Source organism: Giraffa tippelskirchi, chromosome 3, assembly GCF_054371585.1.
Source record: "Giraffa tippelskirchi isolate mGirTip1 chromosome 3, T2T-mGirTip1v1.2.pri, whole genome shotgun sequence".
Classification (NCBI taxonomy): domain Eukaryota; kingdom Metazoa; phylum Chordata; class Mammalia; order Artiodactyla; family Giraffidae; genus Giraffa; species Giraffa tippelskirchi.
Genome location: NC_137277.1, coordinates 86,835,916 through 86,859,199, shown reverse-complemented (window position 1 = coordinate 86,859,199; position 23,284 = coordinate 86,835,916). Strand labels below are relative to the sequence as shown.

Sequence of the window (23,284 nt, the reverse complement as noted above, 5' to 3'; positions counted from 1 at the left end):
GAGGGTAGGGGAGTGGGAGATGGGTGTCAAGGAGGTGAAATGTGTAGGAGAAAGTGACATGCTCCATGTTCAAATTCACTGAAGAAAAAGAACAGAAGTTGATCTTTCTACCCTGGTCTAAATCAGGGATAATGATCTTCAGCTGAGACAACAAAAGCGCTCATTGGCTTCCCTCCATTTAAAACAAGCAGCAATCAAAAACTTATACATAAGTACAATACAGGAACAAGAAAACTGGTAAGTGAGGACAGTTTCACCATTCTTTGTGAGGAAGTGGATGACATCAGTTTGCTATTGGCCCAGAGGCTTACTTGACAGAGTTTAGCAGTTTAGAGAACAAAAACTGTCTGGTCCATGCAGACTGAACGCACAGGTGAAGGGGCAGAGAGAGGAGTGAGCCACAGAGGCTGACGCCCACATATTTCCTCCATACCTTCTGCCACAGCCATGGTTATTAAAACAGTGTAGAGGCCAGTGATGATCCCTCTAGCAAACAGCACCCTGCAGGCAACAAAGGAAGGAGCCATCCTTATAGCAAGGCTTTGGGAGCCTGGTGGGATGGAAAGAGGCCAAAGGTGAAGGCAGTAGTGTCTGTGAGAAGCACTGCCCTCGGGAAAAAGTAATTGCACACCCTTATCTACACACTCCCCTATTTTCTTTAGGTGGACTCTGTAAATGGAAATAAACAATTTGGAAGTATATGAGAGCAAGACTGCGGTGCTGATCTGGGGGAAAACTATTCACTATCACCCCCCACACACACACACCTCCCTTACACACATCTGATTACCTCCTACCAACTAAGAGTAAAGTTACAACAGATGAGAGGCGGACATGCCGAGGGATGCAATCCAGGACAATGGTTTCAAAGGTTTAAGGAAACAGAAGGTTGAAGTCATTGTTTTTTACTTACTGAGACTAAGTTCTCCTCCACGAAGGGAGTAAGCATGTGAGACCGGATGGTAACCATGATGTCACTGAAATCCAGACCAGAAATCAGGCCGCTTTTGCTTTTGTCTTTGAGAGCAAAGGCCTGCCTTGCATGTTCCAATTGTAGTTCCTGGAGGGAGAAGTCAGAAAGTAGGCTGACTGAAGCATACCCCAAATGTGTGTTTCAGAAAAGCATGGACATCCTTCCTCTACATGCATTTACTTTAAAAATGAATAATACACATCTCTAAATGTACAGCAAAACTCATTTCTTTTCAAAGAGCACATTTTCCTGAAAATATACTTCCTACATGTTATTCCTCAGGAAGAAAAGTGAGTCACAGAATGTCAATAAAAAGGGAGGGGGAAAAAAAAACCTTTGTTTACTTGAAAAGTTTTCATTACTGAAAACAGAGTATCTTTCCAGTGCTTTAAGTTCTGCTTTTAAAATATATGGTAACTATCCTACTTGAAGAAGTTCTTGTCATCCCAGAGAACTTTCTAGATTACAGGTGGCTCTCCCTATCCAAGGGTTTCATGTCCTTAGATTCAATCAACCACAGCTCAAATTCTAATATGAAAGTTATGAATAACAAACTGCATAAACACTGTTCATCTATCACTCTATGTGGCTTTGAGCGATACCCACAAACCGTAGAACAATCCAGAAGATCTCAGAACTTTTCAACTATTGGGCAGCCAAACTTTGTAGTAAAAAAAAAAAGTGGGCTTCCCTGGTGGTGCAGTGGTTAACAATCCACCTGCCAAAATCAGGGTATGCAGGTTTGATACCTGATCCGGGAAGATCCCACGTGCTGTGGGGCAACTAAGCCCATGTACCGTAACTACTGAGCCCATGCAACCTAGATACCATGCTCCCCACTCGTCGCAACTAGAGAAAGCCCCTGCACAGCCAAAAATAAATTAATTAAATAATTTTTTTAAGTGCAAGTAATACCCTAAGGACTATTTAAAAGTCAAAATTAGAGCATTTCTTTCCTAGGACATATGACATAATCCAAATAAATCTGTTATCACAACATCATAATAGTGCTAGTAGATGCCATTTTCACACTATCTGCAACTCTGGAAATAATGAAAGTGAGTCGTTTAGCTGTGTCCGACTCTGCGACCCCATGGACTGTAGCACTCCAAGTCCTCTGTCCATGGAATTCTCCAGGCAAGAACACTAGAGTGGGCTGCCAGTTCCTTTTCCAGGGTATCTTCCCTATGGATTTCAGTCTGAGCCACCAGGGAAGCCCTTGGAAACAATATTCCTATCTAAATATATAAATATTATTCATAGAATATATTAAACATTGCAATTAGCATTATCATTCATTTATAAAAGCCTACAAATCAATATTGCTTTACCCTTTTCTGACATTTAAAACAGCTTTTGATAGAAGTTTCTCCATTTTACTAATTATATTTCTCTGTATCTCAACAGTGATTGAAAGACATTAAAATTGGTTTGACTCGTAATTCATTAAACTATATATTTGTTTTATAATGTGTATAAAACATACATATAAATATGTCCATAGTTGTATGATATTTAACAATAAAACAAATTTTTAAGTATTTTCTTAGCAGATTGATAAGCTAGAGACAAGTTTATCAAATCTACTAAAATCTTTCAATAATCTTAACTTTTAAAAAATTTAATAATATCATCACACATTTTTGGATTTTCTTGAAAAGACCAACAGAAGCAGAGAAACTAAAAATCAACTGGTAAAAATATATGAAAGATAGAGCACAAAATAAGCAACCAGCATGATTTAACAAGGACTTCCAGGTGGCACTAGTGGTAAAAAAATCCACCAGCCAATCCTGGAGACTCAAGAGATGCGGGTTCGATCCCTGGGTCAGGACAATCCCCTGAAGCAGGAAATGGCAACCCACTCAGTATTCCTGCCTGGAAAATTCCCTGGACAGAGGAGCCTGGCAGGTTATAGTCCATGGGGCCACAGACAGTCGGGCACAACTGAGCGACTAAGCACACACATGATTTGACAAAGTAATTTTCTTTTCCATCCCTTCTACTTTTTAAATTCCAACTTATTAAAGTGTAATTTACAAATAAAATTGTATTATATTTAAAATGTGTACAACGTTATGATTTGTTATAGGAATACATTGCACAAGGACTCCCACCATTGAGTTAACTAACACATCCCATCACTTCACATACTTAACATTTTTTTTTTTGACGAGAACACTTAAGTTCTACTCTTAGCAAATTTCAATTACACAATATTTTCATCACCATGTTATACATTATATCTTCAGATTTTGTTGATCTTATAATAAAATTTATGCCCTTTTTCCAGCCTCTTCCTATTTCTCCTACCCCCTCCAATCACAATCATTATTCTACTGTTCTATGTGTACAATGTTTTATTTTTTAAGTGATACCAGGAAGTATTTGTCTTTCTGTGTCTGGCTTATGTCACTTAGTAGAATGCCCTCCAAGTTCATCCATGCAGTCGCAAATGACAGGATTTCCCTTTCTGTTGTTGTTGAATAGTATTCCATTGCATAAATGTGGAATGATATGTGTGTGTGCCACATTTTCTTTAACCATTCCTTTGTCAATGGACATTTGTTTCTATACCTTGGCTACTATGATAATGCTGCAATAAACAAGAATACAGATAGTCTCTTTGAGATGATAACTTTGTTTCCTTTAGATACACACTCAGAAGTAGGATTGCTGGATCACAGTAGCTCTTTTAACTCCTTGAGAAACTCCCGTATTGTTTTCCATGGTGGCTGTACCAGTTTACTTTCCCATCAACAGTGTACACAGGTTCCCTTTCCTCCACCACCCTTGACGATTCTTGTCATCTCTGGTCTTTTTAATAATAGACAACATAGTAAGTGTGAGGTGATATTTCATTGTGGTTTTGATTCACATTTCCCTGATTAGCAATGCTGAGCAAGTTTTCATGTATCTGTTGGCGATCTGTATGTCTTCTTTGGAAAAATGTTTATTCTGGTCCCTTGTCCATTTTGTAATTGCACTTGAGGGCGTTTGCTTTGTTCTGCTACTGAGTTGAATGAGTTCCTTGTATTTTTTGGATACGAATCCTTTATCAGATATATAATTTGAAAATATTTTCTCCCATTCCATAGCTTAACTTTTCATTTTGTTGTTGGTTTTCTTTGCTGTGCAGCTTTTCAGTTTGATGTAGTCCTACGTGTTTATTTTTCCTTTTGTTGCCTTTGCTTGTGGTGTCAAATTCAAAAGAATGATTGCCAAGATGGATGTCAAGGAGCTTACTCTCCATGCTTTCTTCTAGGGGTTTAAAGTTTCAGGTCTTACGTTCAAGTTTTTAATCCATTTTGAGTTGGCTTTTGTGTATGGTTTAAGATAGGAGTCCCGTTTCCCCAACACCATTTATTAAAGAGACTACCCTTTCTCCATACATACGTGGGTTTATTTCTGGGCTCTCTATTCTGCTCCATTGATCTATGGGTCTGTTTTATGACAATATCACACTATTTTGAATGCTATACCTTTACAACATAGTTTGAATTCAGGAAGTGGCATCCTTGAAGCTTTGTTCTTTCTCAAGACAGATTTGGCTATTTGGGTTTTGTTTTTTTGTGTGTGTGGTTCCATACAAAGTTGAGGATTGTTTTTTTCCATTTATGTGAAAAACGCTGCTGGAATTTTGATAGGGATTGCACTGAATCCATAAATTGTTTTGAGTATTATGGATATTTTAACAATATTAATTTCTCAATCCATGAACACAAAATCTTTTCATTTATGTCTTCAATTTCTTTCATCAACATCTTATAGTTTCCAGATCTTTCACTTAGTTAAATTTATTCTGGTTTCCTTCTTTTTCATATTATTATGAGACTATCTTAATTTACCTTTTCAATAGTTTGTTGCTGGTGTACAGAAATGCTACTCAGTTTTGTATACTAATTTTATTTCTGACAGTTTTCCTGAAATTATTTATTAGTTCTAACAGTATTTTGTGTAAGCATAAAATCTTTAGGGTAGTCTACATATATTATGTCCTCTGCAAGCAACGACAACCTTAATTTTTCCTTTCCAACTTGGATGCCTTTTATTTCTTTTCCTTGTCTAATTGCTCTGGTTAGGACTTCCATTTCTTTGTTTTTAATTTAACAATTTTTAAATTTATTTTTGGCTACACTGGGTCTTCATTGCCATGCACGGGCTTTCTCTAGTTGCAGGGGGTGGGGGCTACCCTCTAGTTGTGTCTCCAGGCTTCTCCTTGTGGTGGCTTCTCTCGTCATGGAGCATGGCTGTAGGGCATGTCGGCTTCAGTAGTTGTGGGCTTAGCTGCCTGGTGGCATGTGGAATCTTCCTGCACCAAGAATCAAACCCATGTCCCCTGCATTGGCAGGCAGATTCTTTACCACTGGATCACCAGGGAAGTCCTTCCATTACCTTTTGAATAACAGCGACAATAGTGGACATCCTTGACTTGTTCCTGATCTTAGAGGAAAAGCTTTCAGATTTTAACTATTGAGTGTGACGTTAGCTGTAGATGTGTCATCTACAGCCTTTATTATGTCAGTATATTCCATCTACATCTGAGTTTTTATCATGAAAGGATCTTGAATTTTGTCAAATGCTTTTTCTGAATCTATATTGAAACGATCATGATTTTTATCCTTCATTTTGTTAATATGGTCTATCATATTTAATGATTAGCATATGTTGAACCATCCTTACATCTCAGGAGTAAGTTCCACTTGATTATGATCCTTTTAGTCTACTATTGAAATTAGTTCGCTAATATTTTGTTGAGAATATGTCCATCTATCTTTATCAGGGATACTGACCTGTTCTTTTCTTTTCTTACAGTGCCCTTATCTGGCTTTGGTATCAGGATAATACTGATCTTGTATAATGAATGTGGAAGAAGTGTACTTTCCTCTGTTTTTTGGAAGAGTTTGAGAAGGATTGGTATTAATTCTTCTTAAAATGTTTGGCAGTTATTCATCAGTGAAGCCAAAATCACTGTGGATTGTGACTGCAGCCACGGAATTAAAAGACACTTGCTCCTTGGAAGAAAAGCTATGACAAACCTAGACAGTATATTAAAAAGCAGAGACAACACTTTGCCAACAAAGGGCCTACAATCAAAGCTATGGTTTTTCCAGTAGGCATGTAGAAATGTGAGAGCTGGGCCATAAGGAAGGCTAAGCACCAAAGAATGAATGATTTCCTCCAGTGGTGCTAGAGGAGACTCTTGAGGGTCCTTTAGACAGCAATGAGATCAAACCAGTCAACCCTAAAGGAAATCAATCCTGAACATTCACTGGAAGGACTGATGCTAAAGCTGAAGCTCCAATGTTTTGGCCACCTGATATGAAGGGCCAACTCACTGGAAAAGACCATGATTCTGGGAAAGATTGAGGGCAGGAGGAGAAGGTGGCAACAGAGGATGAGATGGTTGGATGGCATCATCAACTCAATGGACATGAATTTGAGCAAACTCCGGGAGATGGTGAAAGACAGAGAAGCCTGGTGTGTTGCAGTCCATGGGGTCACAAAGAGTCGAACACAACTGAGCAACTGAACAACTACAGTGAAGCCATCTGGTCCTGGACTTTTCTCTATTGAGAGGTTTTCATTTAATAATTCAATCTCCTTGCTAGTAACTAGTCTGTTTAGATTTTCCATTTCTTCATGAAATGGAGGTAGGTTGTATGTTTCTAGGAATTTATCCATTTCTTCTAGGTTATCTCATTTGTTGGTGTATAACTGTTTAGAGTAGTTTCTTACGATCTTTATCAGTTGTAATCAGTCAATGCAAAGAAATAGTGGAAAACAACAGATTGGGAAAGACTAGAGATCTCTTCAAGAAAATTAGAGATACCAAAGGAATATTTCATGCAAAGATAGGCTCGATAAAGGACAGAAATGGTATGGACCTAACAGAAGCAGAAGATATTAAGAAGAGGTGGCAAGAATACACAGAAGAACTGTTCAAAAAAGATCTTCATGACCCAGATAATCATGATGGTGTGATCACTCATCTAGAGCCAGACATCCTGGAATGTGAAGTCAAGTGGGCCTTAGAAAGCATCACTACGAACAAAGCTAGTGGAGGTGATGGAATTTCAGTTGAGCTATTTCAAATCCTGAAAGATGATGCTGTAAAAGTGCTGCACTCAATATGCCAGCAAATTTGGAAAACTCAGCAGTGGCCACAGGACTGGAAAAGGTCAGTTTTCGTTCCAATCCCAAAGAAAGGCAACGCCAAAGAATGCTCAAACTACCGCACAATTGCACTCATCTCACATGCTAGTGAAGTAATGCTCAAAATTCTCCAAGCCAGGCTTCAGCAATACATGAACCATGAACTTCCAGATGTTCAAGCTGGTTTTAGAAAAGGCAGAGGAACCAGAGATCAAATTGCAAACATCCAATGGATCATCGAAAAAGCAAGAGAGCTCCAGAAAAACATCTATTTCTGCTTTATTGACTATGCCAAAGCCTTTGACTCTGTGGATCACAATAAACTGTGGAAAATTCTGAAAGAGATGGGAATACCATACCATCTGACCTGTCTCTTGAGAAACCTGTATGCAGGGCAGGAAGCAACAGTTAGAACTGGACGTGGAACAGACTGGTTCCAAATAGGAAAAGGAGTACATCAAGGCTGTATATTGTCACCCTGCTTATTTAACTTATATGCAGAGTACATCATGAGAAACGCTGGGCTGGAAGAAACACAAGCTGGAATCAAGATTGCCAGGAGAAATATCAATAACCTCAGATATGCAGATGACACCACCCTTATCGCAGAAAGTGAAGAAGAACTAAAGAGCCTCTTGATGAAAGTGAAAGAGGAGAGTGAAAAAGTTGGCTTAAAGCTCAACGTTCGGAAAACTAAGATCATGGCATCTGGTCCCATCACTTCATGGGAAATAGATGGGGAAACGGTGGAAACAGTGTCAGACTTTATTTTTTTGGGCTCCAGAATCACTGCTGATGGTGACTGCAGCCATGAAATTAAAAGACGCTTACTCCTTGGAAGGAAGGTTATGGCCAACCTAGATAGCATATTTAAAAGCAGAGACATTACTTTGCCAACAAAAGTCCATCTAGTCAAGGCTATGGTTTTTCCAGTGGTCATGTATAGATGTGAGAGTTGGATGGTGAAGAAAGCTGAGGGCCGAAGAATTGATGCTTTTGAAATGTGGTGTTGGAGAAGACTCTTGAGAGTCCCTTGGATGGCAGGGAGATCCAACCAGTCCATCCTAAAGGAAATCAGCCCTGGGTGTTCTTTGGAAGGACTGATGTTGAAGCTGAAACTCCAATACTTTGGCCACCTCATGCGAAGAGTTGACTCATTGGAAAAGACCCTAATGCTGGGTAGGATTGGGGGCAGGAGGAGAAGGGGACAACAGAGGATGAAATGGTTGCATGGCATCACTGACTTGATGGACATAGGTTTGGGTAGACTCCAGGAGTTGGTGATGGACAGAGAGGCCTGGCGTGCTGCAATTCATGGGGTCACAGAGTCGGACACGACTGAGCGAATGAACTGAACTGAATCAGTCTCCTCTTTTTGGTTTTATTTGAGTCTTCTTTTTTTCTTAGTGTAGCTAAATGTTTGTCAATTTTACATTTTTAAAAAAACCCATTCTTGGTTTCATTAATCTTTCCTATTGTATTTCTAGTCTCTATTTCATTTATTTCTGCTTTGATCTTTGTTAATTCCTTCTGACTTTGAGCTTATTCTCTTTCTAGTTCCTTGAAGTACAAAGGTAGACTGAGATTTTAATTTTTTTTTGTAATGTAGGTGTTTATCACTATAACCTTCCTTCTTAGAACTGCTTTTACTAAGCACCAAAGAATGAATGCTTTGGTATGCTGTGTTTCCATTTTGGTACACTGTGTTTCCATGTTCATTTGTCTCAAGATATTTTTTTACTTTCCTTTTGATTCTATCTATGAACCATTATTTAGGAGCATGTTGTTCAATCTCCAATTTGTAAATTTTTTCCTCTTCTACTTTAGTCCTTCTCCCTAACCCACTTCATATTTTTATCACCTCAGTTCCAACCACATCATCCTTCAAATGAAACAGGCATTTTTAATCTCTATTTCAGCCTTAAAATATGGTTGAAAGCATTCCCCAAGGAAAGGATATTCCTGAGCAGCATCAGAAGCAGACACACATCTACTCCATCTTGTATAGGCTTTCTCTTCCTCACTCCTGCTTATTTCCCTCCCGATTTATGCCTTTGTTATATCTTTGTCTTCTCCATGCACACATCTTAACCTCTCAGAAATATCCAGTGGCAACCATGGGCATGATTAAGCCTTATTAATGACACTCAGTACTGAAGAAAATGTGCACCTTTATGTTAAAGACAAAGCAGAATCCTCATTGCAAGACTAATGTCAGAAGAATAGATTTTCTATTTTCTATCAGGTCAACAGTTGAAGGACTCTTTTGTATCTTTTAAAGATATATGTATTTGAAGTATCACATATGCAACTATAGATTAAATGGAATTGGCTTCCAAATTCTCGAGTAGGGAACAGAGTGGAAAGTATAGGTAAAAAAATGAATAAATAACTGGTCAATATATAATTGTTGAAGCTGGTTGATGGGTACATGGGTTTTTTTTTTAATACAGACATCTTTCCAAATAAAAAGTTAAAAAATTAAAATTAAGGCCTTCAAAAAGAAGCAATTAAAGAAAAAAAGTTCTGCACATAAGTTCTCCATTTATGTAGTATAATCCAAACATCTGAGTAAAATAGATAATGTGATCACCCTAATGAAAAAAAACAATACTCTGGACTTATAAAAGATAAAATAAAGATATTCTAAAGAGATAAAAAATATTCTAATAAATAAAAGAAAATAAATCTGCTTCTAGATTCAAAGGGCAGGAAAAGGAACTGAGGGAAAGGGTAAATAAAGGAAGTTATGCTAAAGCTAAAGATCTTGTGTTCTTAGAAATGCATCTCATCTAACTATGAGATAAAAATAGCAGAGCTTCAGAAATACTGTGTCTTTGAATGAGACTGAACTCATACATTTAGCTCTGTCTTTCAAAACTCTATTGCTCACCAAAAATCACAGTAAAGAATGAAAAACAAAACAGAAGCTCAAAGACAAAGAGAACAAAAAAAGAAGACAGCAACTACATTTTTAAGATTAGAGCACAAAGAGGCAAATGATAACTGGCTTAGAAGGCCCAAGAAAACTAGAAAAGCAAAAAAAGCAATCCAATGCACATAACAGAATCTGCCAAAGACTCGTGAATTGGCTGTACCAGTACCCCTAGAGTGATGGTGAAGGTGGCACTGAGAATAGGAAACTTAGATGGAAGTTTGTTTATAAAGCAGTTAGTTGCCTGCCATACTCCACCATAGCCAAGTCTCTGGCCCTTTCCCAACCCTGGCAGACAACTAGGTGAGTTTCAACAGAGGATCTCTGAACTAAGAGAGACAAGGCACAGATGAAAGGAGGAAAATAAACAAAAGCCCACTTCCACTGGAGGAGGAGAGGGCAACCCACTCCAGTATTCTTATCTGGAAAATTCATGAACAGAGGAGTTTGGCAGGCTACAGTCCATAAAGTTGCAAAAAGTCAGACATGACTGAGCACACATACCACCTCCATACTGAATACTGAGATCTGTAACCCTCTTGTCTTACTCAGCAACCAGAATATCAAAAGCCAGGTCTAATACTTCAGATGGGAAACCAAACTGATTCCCCTATCCAAAATAAAAGACCTGAACTAGAGGGTCCCCAATAAGACCACCCACCCAGAGAACTTTACAGTAAGGTACATGAACCCAAAGCTCCCAATAAGCCTCAATCTTAATTTTAATATGAGCAGAGGACACAGAATCATCAGACTTGGAAGAAGAGCTACTAACATGAAAAACAGAGATCCAAACAAACAGAAATAAAGTAACTTGAAGGAAAAAGGCAGATTGCAAGAAGAAAATTTTAAAACAAAACACCTGTCTATAATATTTTTGAAGAAGTGAGAGAAAATAGTACATTCATGAAAGAAGAACAGTACAGTATTTTAAAAGGAATATTAGGAAACCAAAAAGAACTCCTGAAAATTAGAAATATAATAAAATTATATTTTATTATATTTCTATAATATAATAAATAAATAGTTCAAATTAAATTTAAAGATTCAGGAGAGAAAAGAGAACTAAAGGATCATACAGTTATTATATTTACTAGTTCAAGACAAGAAAAAAATAGAATATTTTCAAGAATTGAAGTACACAAGCTTTCAAATTAAAAGAGCCTCTGAATGTCCAACACAATGAATAAAAACAAACTCACAACAAAGTACATCACCATGAAATTTCAAAACACTGAAATTAAAAAAATCTTAAAACCCTCTAGAGTGGGAGAAAAAAAAAATGTCAAAAGAGAACCAAAAATTAGAATGGTAATTAACTGCTCAGTGGCAACACTGGATGTTAGAAAGAAAAAAAAAAAAGATTTATTTTCAAATTAGGTGGAAAATAAATTCCTACTAAAATTCTATACCCCGCCAAACTAAATGTAATGATAGAGCAGAGGTTTCAGATATAAAAGTCTCACAAAAGAATTATTTTACTTTCCTTAGGAAGCCCTTGCAGTAAGTATTCTACCAAAAAGAGGGGAAAAAAATCATAGCAAATGAAGAGATGAAATCCAGCAAATGGAAGGTTCAACATAACAGAAAGGCAAATGGACTCCCCAGCATGAAGGTGAAGGGAGATCACAACCTGATAGCTATTTAATAAGTACAAAGTCGGGTATCAGAAAGTTCCAGAAAAGTGGTGCAGGGGCTGTGGAAAACTGTCTGGTAGTTCCTCAAAAAGTTAAAAATTATCATATGATCCAATAATCCCACACCTTAGAGATATACTCAAAAGATTCGAAAACAGGTATTCGAACAAATACATGTACACCAAAGTTCACAGCAGCACTATTCATAACAGCCAAAAGGCGAGAACCCAAGTAAGTGTCTCCATCAACTAATGAAGAGATGGACAAGATACGATATACCCATACAATGGAATATTATTCAGCCACAAAAAGAATGAAGTACTAATACATGCTACACATAGGTAATCCTTGAAAACACTATGCTAAGATAAAGCCAGACACAAGAATTCATATTGTACAATTCCATTTATATGAAATATCCAGAATAAGGAACTCCATAGAGACAGAAAGTAAACTGGTGGCTTCACGAGCTGAGGAGAGGCAAGAAGAGAGTGTGACTGCTTCTTCGGTACAGGGTTTTCTTTTGGGGTAATGAAAAGGTTTTGGAATTAGAGCTGGTGAATGTACTAAATGCCACTAAATTGTGTACTTTCACATGGCTAATTTAATGTCAAGTGAATTTTATCTCAGTATTTTTTAAAAAAGAAAGCTCCTGGATTGCTCCAAGAGAACAAAACTGATCGAACACTTACTCTGTTTAAACATATTAAAAATGAGAGTTTAATAACTGAGGCAGAGTCTGAGAATGAATTAGCATTAACACACAGAAAATGGACCAATAAAAATTAGAGTCTCTAAGAAAAGTAATCATTTTCGTCATGCATGATGTTACACAATTGTGGTGATTCAAATGTGATAATCTAAGCAGAATCATGACACAATTATACGGAGGGTGGGGACAGAAAACGTCTGAGAGGGAAAGGTGAAAGAGCTAGTTGCTAATCTTCAATAGTTCAAATTAAATTTAAAAAATATCTGAGAGTGAAAAATTAAAAATCGAAGTATCAGCACTTCAAAACATTTAAATAATGTTTATTGTTTAAAGCTATGAAAGTAAACACTGAAGGAGAGAAACAATTATAAGAATTTAAATAAGTTGCCTCTGGGATTGGGAAATGAAAAATGAAGTTAAAATCCCACAGAGAATTGCTATTTTTTTGTAATAAACCTAATAAAACTAAAAGGGAAGGAGATGGAATGTTATGTATTTACACTGGTTATGAAAAACTAAGCTCACCTGAAGAAACTGTGTGAATTCTGTGTAGTTAAGGTGCTTCTTCCGATTATGCCCAAAATGTAGCCGGATAAATTCACAGTCCCAATTAAAAGGGATATGATGATGAATAGTAGTCTGTCCAAAAATTTCTTTGACATTTTCTTGAAAAGGAAAATAAAAATAAATAAATTATATCTGGAATAAGTAGTTTAGTCCACTGCAATGTTCCTACAGAAAGAAATTAAGAGAAATTTAAAACGTCAATATTATCTGCTTCTATTAAGATTAGCTGCAAAATTTTTTGTGCCCAGAAACCCATGCACAGGAACACAATTGATACAAAATATAATTTTACAGTTAAGATTGTGTACCATTACATATAAGGCCATGAGATTCTTAATTTCTCTTGATTTAATTTTAATTAGGAAGTGATTTATATCTTGCACTATAAATGGCTGCTACTTTGCATTCCAGTATAAAATCAATAGTGTTTTCCCGGTTCCTCAAGGAGTCGAATTAAGCCCTTTATCAGAAGCATGAATACCTAAATTACGGTATAATGCAATATTTGTCATACTAAGTATGGCTTGATTGAGGCTTGATTATTACATTCACACTAGCCTGAATATATCTATTGAAGATAGGTATAAGAAATACTACCCAAAGCATATCATTAGCTCAGCAGCAAGCACCTTATTAAAAGCTTCTGATATTGTCAAAAATATGGTCTTGACACAAAGCTTCAAAATCCCCATAAAAACCATGATTATTAGTCTCAGCTATTAAAATATTTTAAGATAAGTGAAATTAGCGATTCACTTTTAAATAAAGAAGGACTAAACACAGTATACTAACTTTTAGATAGGAACCAGTCACACCAGTTAATATATAACCAAAACCCTCTGACAGCTTGTCTTCATGCACTGACAATGGCATTCACTTTCTTACACAGTTCTACACTTACTAGAAAAGTCAATTCACAAATGACTGGTACTTTTAACAAGCATAGACTGGATAGACTAATTTAGAAGCTCATGCCAAAAAAAAAAAAAAAATCATTAACAAAGTTAAGAAAGCAGGAAGCCTCTTTTACTGATGTCTTAAGAACAAAATTATTTTCAAATTTAAGCCAATTATATTAGTGAAAGGGTTTTACTATCTATAGCTATCAATTATATTAAGAATTAGTAAATATAAGCTTAATGTTTTATAATCTCTAACTATGCTATTTTATCTAATTTCTGAAAATTCACTAAACAGATATAAATCTCACATTGTAAATGGTTTAATGGATTCCCTTTAGCTTTAATATACTTTTTTTTGATAAAAGCATTGCTATGGTGGGGAAGTGGGGGAAGTGTAAGAATCCTGAACTGGAAATCCTACCAGTCTGGACTCAACACGACAGCTCTGAATAGGTCACAGTGATCGGTCAGTTGGAAGGCGGCATTGGATGTCACTGGGGAGATGGGATTCTCATCTTTTCTTTCAAATGGAATGTAGCATCTATTTCTGGCCTAAATAGCAACAGTATTTCAGAGTTTTCAAATCAGGTCAATTATTTTCATCTTCCATAAACACAAATCAAAGATATGAGCTTTAGTTTCTGAAAGCAAAGAATTAATGTAGTAACAAGTTATGGGATCCTAAGCAACACAGAGGATCACCCTCAACTCTATGTGAGCAACAAGTTGTAAAATACGTTAAAGTTTACGAAATTATTAAAATAACAAGGATGGCAGAAAACTCTTTTGAGCTAAAAATACTATGGCAGTTTAGCAAAGATTTTTTTTTAGGATCCTCCTACCTGCTTCTCTTTCCAAATTAATTTGGTTTCTTATTTTAAGTATTAGACTAAGGGAATATGAAGAAATTGATGGAAAGCATATTAGGATAATTTAATTACATTAAGATAAATTATTAAAGGGAATAAGTTATTTTATAACCTTTACTTAAAGGTCACAACTCTCAAAACTCAACTGCTTGATAAGAAATATACTTACTGCTACCTAAGTAAGTTTTATACAATAGCAGAATAAAACTGAATTCCCTTTGTATGATTGGAAAATACCAGAATCTCATGTGAAACTATATCAAATAAAACCAGACTCAAAATCTTTCAAACTTATGAAAATTTAATGAACCATAAAAATTGCTTTTTCTATCACAAAAAGGACATTTATAAACCAAAATTACAATGTGTAATTTACATTCAGAAAAAAATAGCACTATAATAAAAACTTTTAACTAAAATCCTATTTAGTAAACTTCTTAGCAACCTTTAAATAAGATCTTACAATACCTTTGAAACAATTAAACTGATGGCTTCAATTACTCATATTAATTTCTCCAAATACAGAAGTGTCATTTTCCATTAATATTTGTTTAAACATTCCCCACTTCTCCCAAAGTGGTCAACTGACAGGTTTGTATATGGTTTTATTATGACCATTATTATGTGTTATGGTTTATTAACTACCCCCAGACACTTTTAATTATTTTAGCCATGTCACAGGTTGCAGACTTTCAAACCTACTCTGGCATCTCTTGATGTATTCCACTTTCTTTCTGTTACTGTTTCCACTACCAACTCCCTAAGGCTAAATCAGGAAGCTTAGAGAAATAATTAGTACAACTACTGTTTTAAAGTCAAATTCATAATTACCACTTCACTTTTACCAGGATATGCTTATCAAAAAAAAAAAAAAAGCTGTACAAAAGCTCCAGAACTGGAGAGTTTAATACTGAGGCAATAGCCCGAAGTGCTAATGATCTCCTCTTATCCAGTTTTATCAGTCTCTGTATGACATGAAAGGGGGCACCAATAATCTCAAAAACACCCAATGTATCCAACTGAAACTACATAGTAAGTTTCTCCCCAGAGAGAATCCCGTCTTTCCAGTGGCAAACAAAGGTCTTTAGCTCTCTAAGCAGGGCTATTTCAGTGGCCACAGTTCTGGCTTGGATGAAAGTGATATGAGTCACATCTTATTGGCAACAGGATCATGATCGAGTGTTTTATATCAGGTTGGCATTGCTAAGGGAAATAGGAATCCATTTGTTTTCTGACATACAGAAAACAAAAGACCACTTTTTCACTTCCTGCAGAGCATGGCTTATAAAAGAGATGGTTTATAATTCCTTTGAAAAGGGAAACGGGGTCAGATACAAAAGTAGCCTGTCATGTTCTCTTTGCTTAAAGGAGAGGAGCACAATGATTTGTCAGGAGGGCAGGTAAATGGTGACAACTGTGATTAAGTAAAAATGTTCACAGACCTATAACATTAGTCAGTTTAGCTGTATCAGTCACTTATGATGATTGGACTAAATGAAATACACTGAAGCATATATATTATGTAAATATGTCTTAACAGAGGTTTTAATTTCCCCAGCAGCCCACACTGTGTCTCCCCATCTTATCCACCCTCATCCCTCCCCTGGTCCTTATGGGAGCTTCCTACTGGTCTTGTTCACCTTTCTGCAGTACAAAATTACCTCTGACCGGGGCTGGCACTCTTCTCCAAGACTGCCACCATGCCTGTTCCATGAATGAGCCTGGAAGGAGCTGCTGTACCAACGGTGTGGCCAGAGAACTCCTCCTGTAGGTATACAAGCCATCAGCCCTGTGACACAGCCCACCTACCATCAGCCCAACGACATCCTGATTCCAAGGATTCCAGCCCAGCAGGAGCCACTGCTTCCAGCTTATAGGCTTGAGAGCAAACATTTTTATTGTCAGAGGGGAAAAAAGAGAGTCCTCAACAGCTGAGTTTCACCTGCACAGTTCTTAAAGTGAAGTCAGAGAGGCTTTTAAAAGGACTCCCACCATGAACAATGAATATCCTTGTGTATAACTGAACAAAAACAATGGCAAGACTTGTGGAAGAGTTTCTCAGAGAAAGAAAACTTGAGAGCAAAGAAGAGGAACAACTAAGAGACTGAAAAAGAAAACAAAAGAAAACAAATAACAACAATAAAAAGATCAACAACAGGAGCTTGTAGAAGTCCCAGCCAACACAGCATGTCAAGCCAGACTTCTAAGTCCTACTTCAGGTGGCTTGTTAATTTCTGGGGTGACCTCCTCTGTTTTACTGAGGGAAAAGTATTTCTATTAACCCCTTTACCTACCTCCAAAAGGGACTACTGTACAATCAGTCCACACAGTAGTCCTGCTGCCAAATATACGTAAAGGTCCATTTCTCAGGAGAAATAAGATTACATTTAAAGAGCATCTATTACCATAGAAGGTAGATGCTCTAACAATCTATCACCAAATGGCATAAAAACAAGTGATACCATGTCCTTTTTTTACCTCAAACTCTAAGCTACTCTAGCAGTCCTGAGTATTAATGTGACCTTCTCTGCAATATCTGAGTCTCAAAAATTCTTACTGATTTAATTTGAACACCCAAGTGAAGCTCTCATTCTTACCAAGTTAAACTAGGTATTTATTACCATTAGAATTTCATATTATACCACGCCTATAGCTTTGTTTCCACTGACAGAGGATATGACATTTTTCATATCTAGACTTCCATCTCTTAAACCTTTTAATCATAGCAGCAGTCATGCCTAAAACACTCCAATCTGATTATTATTCCCTTTATGGAAAAAGAGTATTTTAGAGGCACAAATGGAACATGTATTTATTTGCTATACATATTGGTGGTCAAACAGCATAAAATTAAAAGGAATCCCTACTTTTTGAGAGTTATACAGTCATACTGATGGTCAAACAGCATAAAATCAAAAGGAAACCCTACTTCTTGAGAGTTCTACAGTCAGGGGATAAAGATATGCCCCAGGAAAAGTTTCCTTATAACAGTTCCCATTCTTAGGCAAACACTTTTAGAACACAATATTGATGAGATTTTTAATAGGAAATTTAGAATACATAACATGTTTTATATTCATTTACTAGTTAATAGGTAAGAGTATTGTTGGGTTTTTTAGAATCCTTGTTAAAGCAGTAGGTTTTTGTTTTTTTTTTAAACTTAGGACAAAGGTATGGCAACTATTGACAACAGTATAGAATAGCTGGTTATCTTGGTTACCTCAATCCAATTCTATTGAGCAGAACACCCAGTACACTAGGGGATGATAGTGTGAAAGCAAGGCAAGTTTACATTATATCTAGCACACACCAGTCATGCAATGGCCCATAGAAGGCTCATGCCACCAGGTAGAAACAGATATACAAGCCATTAAGTAATCATCCACAGCATGCATTAGAAGTTTCACTAAAAGAACACCAAAGAAGAAACAACTAATGATGTTATTCATTCTTTTAGAAACTTCAGAACCCTCTCCTGAGCTTGTACATTCTGAAATGATTATCAATGTCTTGATCTTAAGTCCTCTCCCCTAGAGCAAAGGTATCTTTAAAAAATAAAATTTGTCCAGCATTCAAGTAAATGTTATTCAATACTGCTATATATATAAATACTTGTAAAGATGTACATAATTTAAGTATACAATTTGATGTGTATAAAAGCCATATCTAAAAAAACAAAAGCATAGATGAGAACAATATATATAGACGTACACATAAATCATCAGAGTCCATGAGATAGAGATAATACTGATGGCATAATAGTCTTTCCCTATTCCATTATATTTTGCATCCAATATTCTCTCCTGGCTTTCTCTCCTGATGTGCACAAGAAAAAACTATACTTTAAAACAAGCTCCAAACTAGAAAACATAAGTCCATCAGGTGAAAAGGATTGAGTTAGAATAGATCTAAATTTTCTTTCTACCTAAACATACATCTATAAAGATATAAGCATAATTCTTTTTATTAAGTGAGTACAAACATGAAAACTGACCTTTATCACAGATCCAAAATTCTATTAAAATTAACTCCAGGTTAATTATTTCCTTATGCTGAAATTCTGTAGTCGAATACAGCCTGAAATGAGTGGGCCTTAGAAATCTTGTTAAATGGCATTTGTAACAGTTTCAGTGCTTTTTTCTCTCCTTCATTATGATTCTTTTCATTATAGTTAAGAAGGTTTGTCTAAAAATGAATCCTCAACATTAGGGAAGGGAATGGTCCAGGTCCCTAGGATTTAGGTGAACACCATCAAGAGAACCATCCAATTGGCCAGGGATCACAGGAACAACATCAAAAGGGAGTTCAAATTTATCTTATTCTGTAAGAATTTTCCCAACTCTAATATGGAGCAGTAGAATGAAGGATTCTGGAGGAATTACATGTTCTGTTTACACCAGGTGCTATAAAAACTAAAACTGATTCGTTTTGCTTTTAATTCTATTTGTATTTTCTTGAAGTCTTAACTCATAAATCAGTATGAGGGGAAAAACAAAAGATCTATAAAATGCTAAAGCTGGAGTCTAATAACTATAAGCTTTCATTTGCATGAAATAATATGGTGTGTATAAACCATTCAGCTACTTCCTACACATTTTAATCCACTAATCAACAATGGCATGAGTCTCTATTGTTAGTCTGTTGAATAAACTGACTCGAGTGACTTATTTTTTAAAATAGAAATTGGAAAAAGCAATCAAAGAATCATAATACCAAGGTAAAAGGGACAAAGTAAGTTAGAATTTGGCTTTGGGAAATCTAATTTTTAAGCAAGGACACACAATAGAAGTATGGGTATACTGTCACTAATACAGATATTTATATCAAGTTATTTCCCAAGCATTTGTGCACCATATTTAGAAGTAAGGCATACGAACATGTGTGATAACTATTGAAAATAGAAAATGCAGCATTCTTAGAAGTACAAAGTTAATGCTGAATGATGAGATGATAAAGCCTTTATGTTTTAAACTATAAAATCTAGGCTTTTCTGAGGAAAGCCAACGTTCTTTAGGAAGCAGAAAAGGCCAGGGCTTGCTCCAAAGAGAGAATGCCAAGATAAACGCAGAAACCTAACGAGCTCTGCGTAGGTATTTATTTGGGAAAATGTTCTTACACAGAAGACAACTGGGTCAGTGGGCAGAAGAAATCAATTAATGCCATGCTAGAACATATGCCCACGAAGATGACAGCAAAAGCAACACTAGTCCTTTCCAATGCCTATACTTTCTCACCATTCTTACCACAGCAGTGATACTTCTCCCTTTGGGTTTAACAAGAGGATATTTGTTTTCTAACAAACACTACAGTGAATAAATATTTAGCACCATGGCCCAGGGAAAGCTGGATTTTCAGGAGTCTCTCTACCACAAACTGATGCCAATTCACAGTGCATACCGCTAAAAGGGCTCAAGTTCAGTTTTTACAAGATGAAAAAGTTCTGGAGATGTGTTTCATGGCAATGTGAATATATTCAACACTACTGAACTGCACGCTTACAAATGGTTAAGATGCTAAGGTTAGTGTTAGGTACTGTTTACCACAATGAAAAAAAAATCCAAATATTGAAAAAAGGGAGGAGTGCTCTAGGCCCTTGAAAACACTACTTTTTAATTGAAAAGCCTATTGTAGGAAAAATTAGCTGATACTTTTACTAAACACATACTAATTTCTGGAAGTAAGCCTCTTTTAAAAAACTAATATATAGCTATATATAGAAATCCTAGTTTGTACACTTTTGAGACATCCACAGTGTGCTCAATGATGTGCCTACCAAATGATTTAAATGGATTTCTACACCCAATTCAGAAGGCAACTTTAGTATTCTAGCCTTGTTTTCCAAAATCAAAAAATTTTAATGGGGCTTCAGAGAATGCTAACTATTCCTGCCTTAACTCCTTCCTTCAGTTCCATTCTTGGGCGTTAAAATGACACAGTGGCAATTTTCCAAAGAGGCTCCAGAGAAGCTCTGAATTCTCTACCCTAAAACCCCTTAAAGAATGAGATGATTACTTCATGTTGTTCAGTCTGTTTCATAAAAAATCTATCCCAGGCTGGCCCAGAACAAGGTAATTTTATACCACCAACTTTAGGAATGTGAAAGTATCAGAGAAGCAATGAGTTGAAGCAACAACATTCCTACATTCCTTAATTTTTTTTTGCAATAGTCTAATGCTTTAAAGAAAATAAAACCATTTTAATTTTATCTACACAAATTCTTTTAGGAAATTAAAACTTCATTTTCTGACTAGCTCTTAAATAAGCAGCAGTCTGTATGCAGTTACTAAATTTAGCAATTAAAGATTGAACCAGCCTCACTAACTTCACTTAACCATATAATCTTTTTTTTTCCTTACCAAATGTCACCTCTCCATTTCCACTCTTGTCAAACAATTGGAAAGCCACTATGAACATGGAATCTGGAGCACATAATACAGATTCAAATGCCAAAAACTCTTGATAGGAGATCAATCTGGAATAAAATATAAAATACCATCAGCTGGTAACCTGCCTTTACAGCATGAACTATAGCTCAGGGTAACCAAATAACTGATGAAGGGAAGTTTCTCTATAGCGGTATTCCAGATAATAAAGAAAGAAGGAATGATAGAATATTGGTTGGTGGTGGTGTAGTCGCTAAGTCATGTCGAACTCTTGTGACTCAATGGATTGTAACCCACCAGGCTCCTCTGTCCATAGAATTTTTCAGGTAAGCATATTGGAGTGGGTTGCCATTTCCTTCTCCAGGGAATCTTCCTGACTCAGGGACTGAACCTGCGTCTCCTGCACTGGCAGGTGGATTCTTTACCACTGAACCACCAGGGAAGCCCACGATAGAACAGTACCCTTTTGTAAACTCTTAACACATTAATGGATCTAAGCAATAATCAACAGTCCCTAAATATCACAGAAAGAAAGAGACTGGATGAAAAATAATTGAATCTGACCAAGTCTCTATGTCAGAATTTCTAAACCTCTGCACTCAACAGTGACATTTGAAACTGGTAACTCTGCTGTGGGGGCCTCCTAGGCATTGTATCATGTTTAGCAACATCACTGACCTCTGCCCACTAGATGCCAACAACACCCAGCACATTGAGAACCAATGTTTTAGATGTAATCAACAATTTGCAGAAAAATATCAAGGACAAAGAAACATGTTAAATTAAACACTACGACAGAAATGTGGGAAACTAGAAGTAAACATTCTGGAGTTGGTAAAAAAAAAAAAAAAAACTTTTAAAGAAGATATGGAAGAGAACCACATTAAAGACCTAGAGGATATAGCAATAAATTACAAAGATACAGATCTTATTTGGATTCTGATTAAAACAAAGTAAAAAAAAATTTTTTTAGTTTATAAGAAAATCAGGAAATGAAAATATTGATATAACACAAATGCTTGATAATACTGAGACATCAACATCTTTGAGGTTTGTTTTTGGTAATTTTTCTTATCTTTTAGAAATACACATTGAGATATTTACAGATGAAATATGTCACCTGGAATTTGCTTCAAAATAATCCAGGGGATGGAGGAATGGGTGGAAATATAAGTGAAACAAATTTAGTAATTATCTTCACAATTATTAAAAGTAGATGTATTTAAAAAAAAAGGTGTAGTCAAACTTTATTAAAGTGAACTCTAACGTGAACTGGGGTGATCACATGCATCAGTACAGTTTATCCTTGGTGAAAAACAAAAGTCTTAAAAAAGAATTAATACTCAAGGTGAATAATTTTGACAAAGTTTTGTTTCACTTTTACATATATATATTATATATGTATGTGTGCTTGTGCATTGTGATGTAAAATCTACTAAAAAGTAGAGAAGATCAAAAGATCAAAAGAGTTTGTAGGCCACTGTAGTTAAACTATACTGGCAAATAAAAGCACAAATTAACCTCAAAAAAAGGTGGGTGATGAGTATATTGAATTCATTACACTACTCTTTGTTTTATATATTTGAAATGTCACTAATAAAAACTTTAAAGGAAAATTCAAAACAAAAGGAAAACCAAAGCTTATTCATCCTATAATACTAAAGGCTGTGATACTAGCCAGTGGCCAAAACTACATTGAGATAGCCTTCAATGATTTTTTTTCTAATTTATTTTTTTATTGAAGGATAATTGCTTTACAGAATTTTGCTGTTTTCTGTCAAACCTCAACATGAATCAGCCACGTGTATGTCATCATTCAGTCGTGTCCGACTCTTTGTGAACCCCATGGACTGCAGCCTACCAGGCTCCTCCATCCATGGGATTTTCCAGGCAAGAGTACTGGAGTGGGTTGCCATTTCCTTCTCCAGGGGATCTTCCCGACCCAGGGATAGAACCCGGGTCTCCCACATTGCAGGCAGACGCTTTACCCTCTAAGCCACCAGGGAAGCCATAGGTATATACATATATCCCCTCCCTGTTGAACCTCCCTCCCATCTCCCGCCCCATCCTACCCCTCTAGATTGATACAGAGCCCCTGTTTGAGTTTCCTGAGCCATACAGCAATTCCCGTTGGCTATCTATTTTACATA

At 36.2% G+C, this 23,284-nt stretch overlaps 1 protein-coding gene across 5 annotated transcripts in view; it reads right to left on the bottom strand.

The window, feature by feature from the left end:
* SLC25A12 (solute carrier family 25 member 12) overlaps positions 1-23,284 on the bottom strand; it is a 100,255-nt gene that overhangs the window by 44,498 nt on the left and 32,473 nt on the right. For 2 of the 5 annotated variants that reach the window (XM_081577797.1, XM_081577796.1), the window contains exons 4-7: positions 21,108-21,223; positions 16,413-16,516; positions 12,939-13,078; positions 914-1,060 (exon numbers count right to left, since the gene is read on the bottom strand). In XM_081577797.1, the coding sequence (XP_081433923.1) occupies positions 914-1,060; positions 12,939-13,078; positions 16,413-16,464 (339 nt within the window). In that variant the 5' untranslated portion in view covers positions 16,465-16,516; positions 21,108-21,223. Of the gene's footprint in view, positions 1-913; positions 1,061-12,938; positions 13,079-16,412; positions 16,659-21,107; positions 21,224-23,284 lie in introns of those variants that run through there. The other 3 variants (XM_081577795.1, XM_081577793.1, XM_081577794.1) reach the window with 2 other exon arrangements.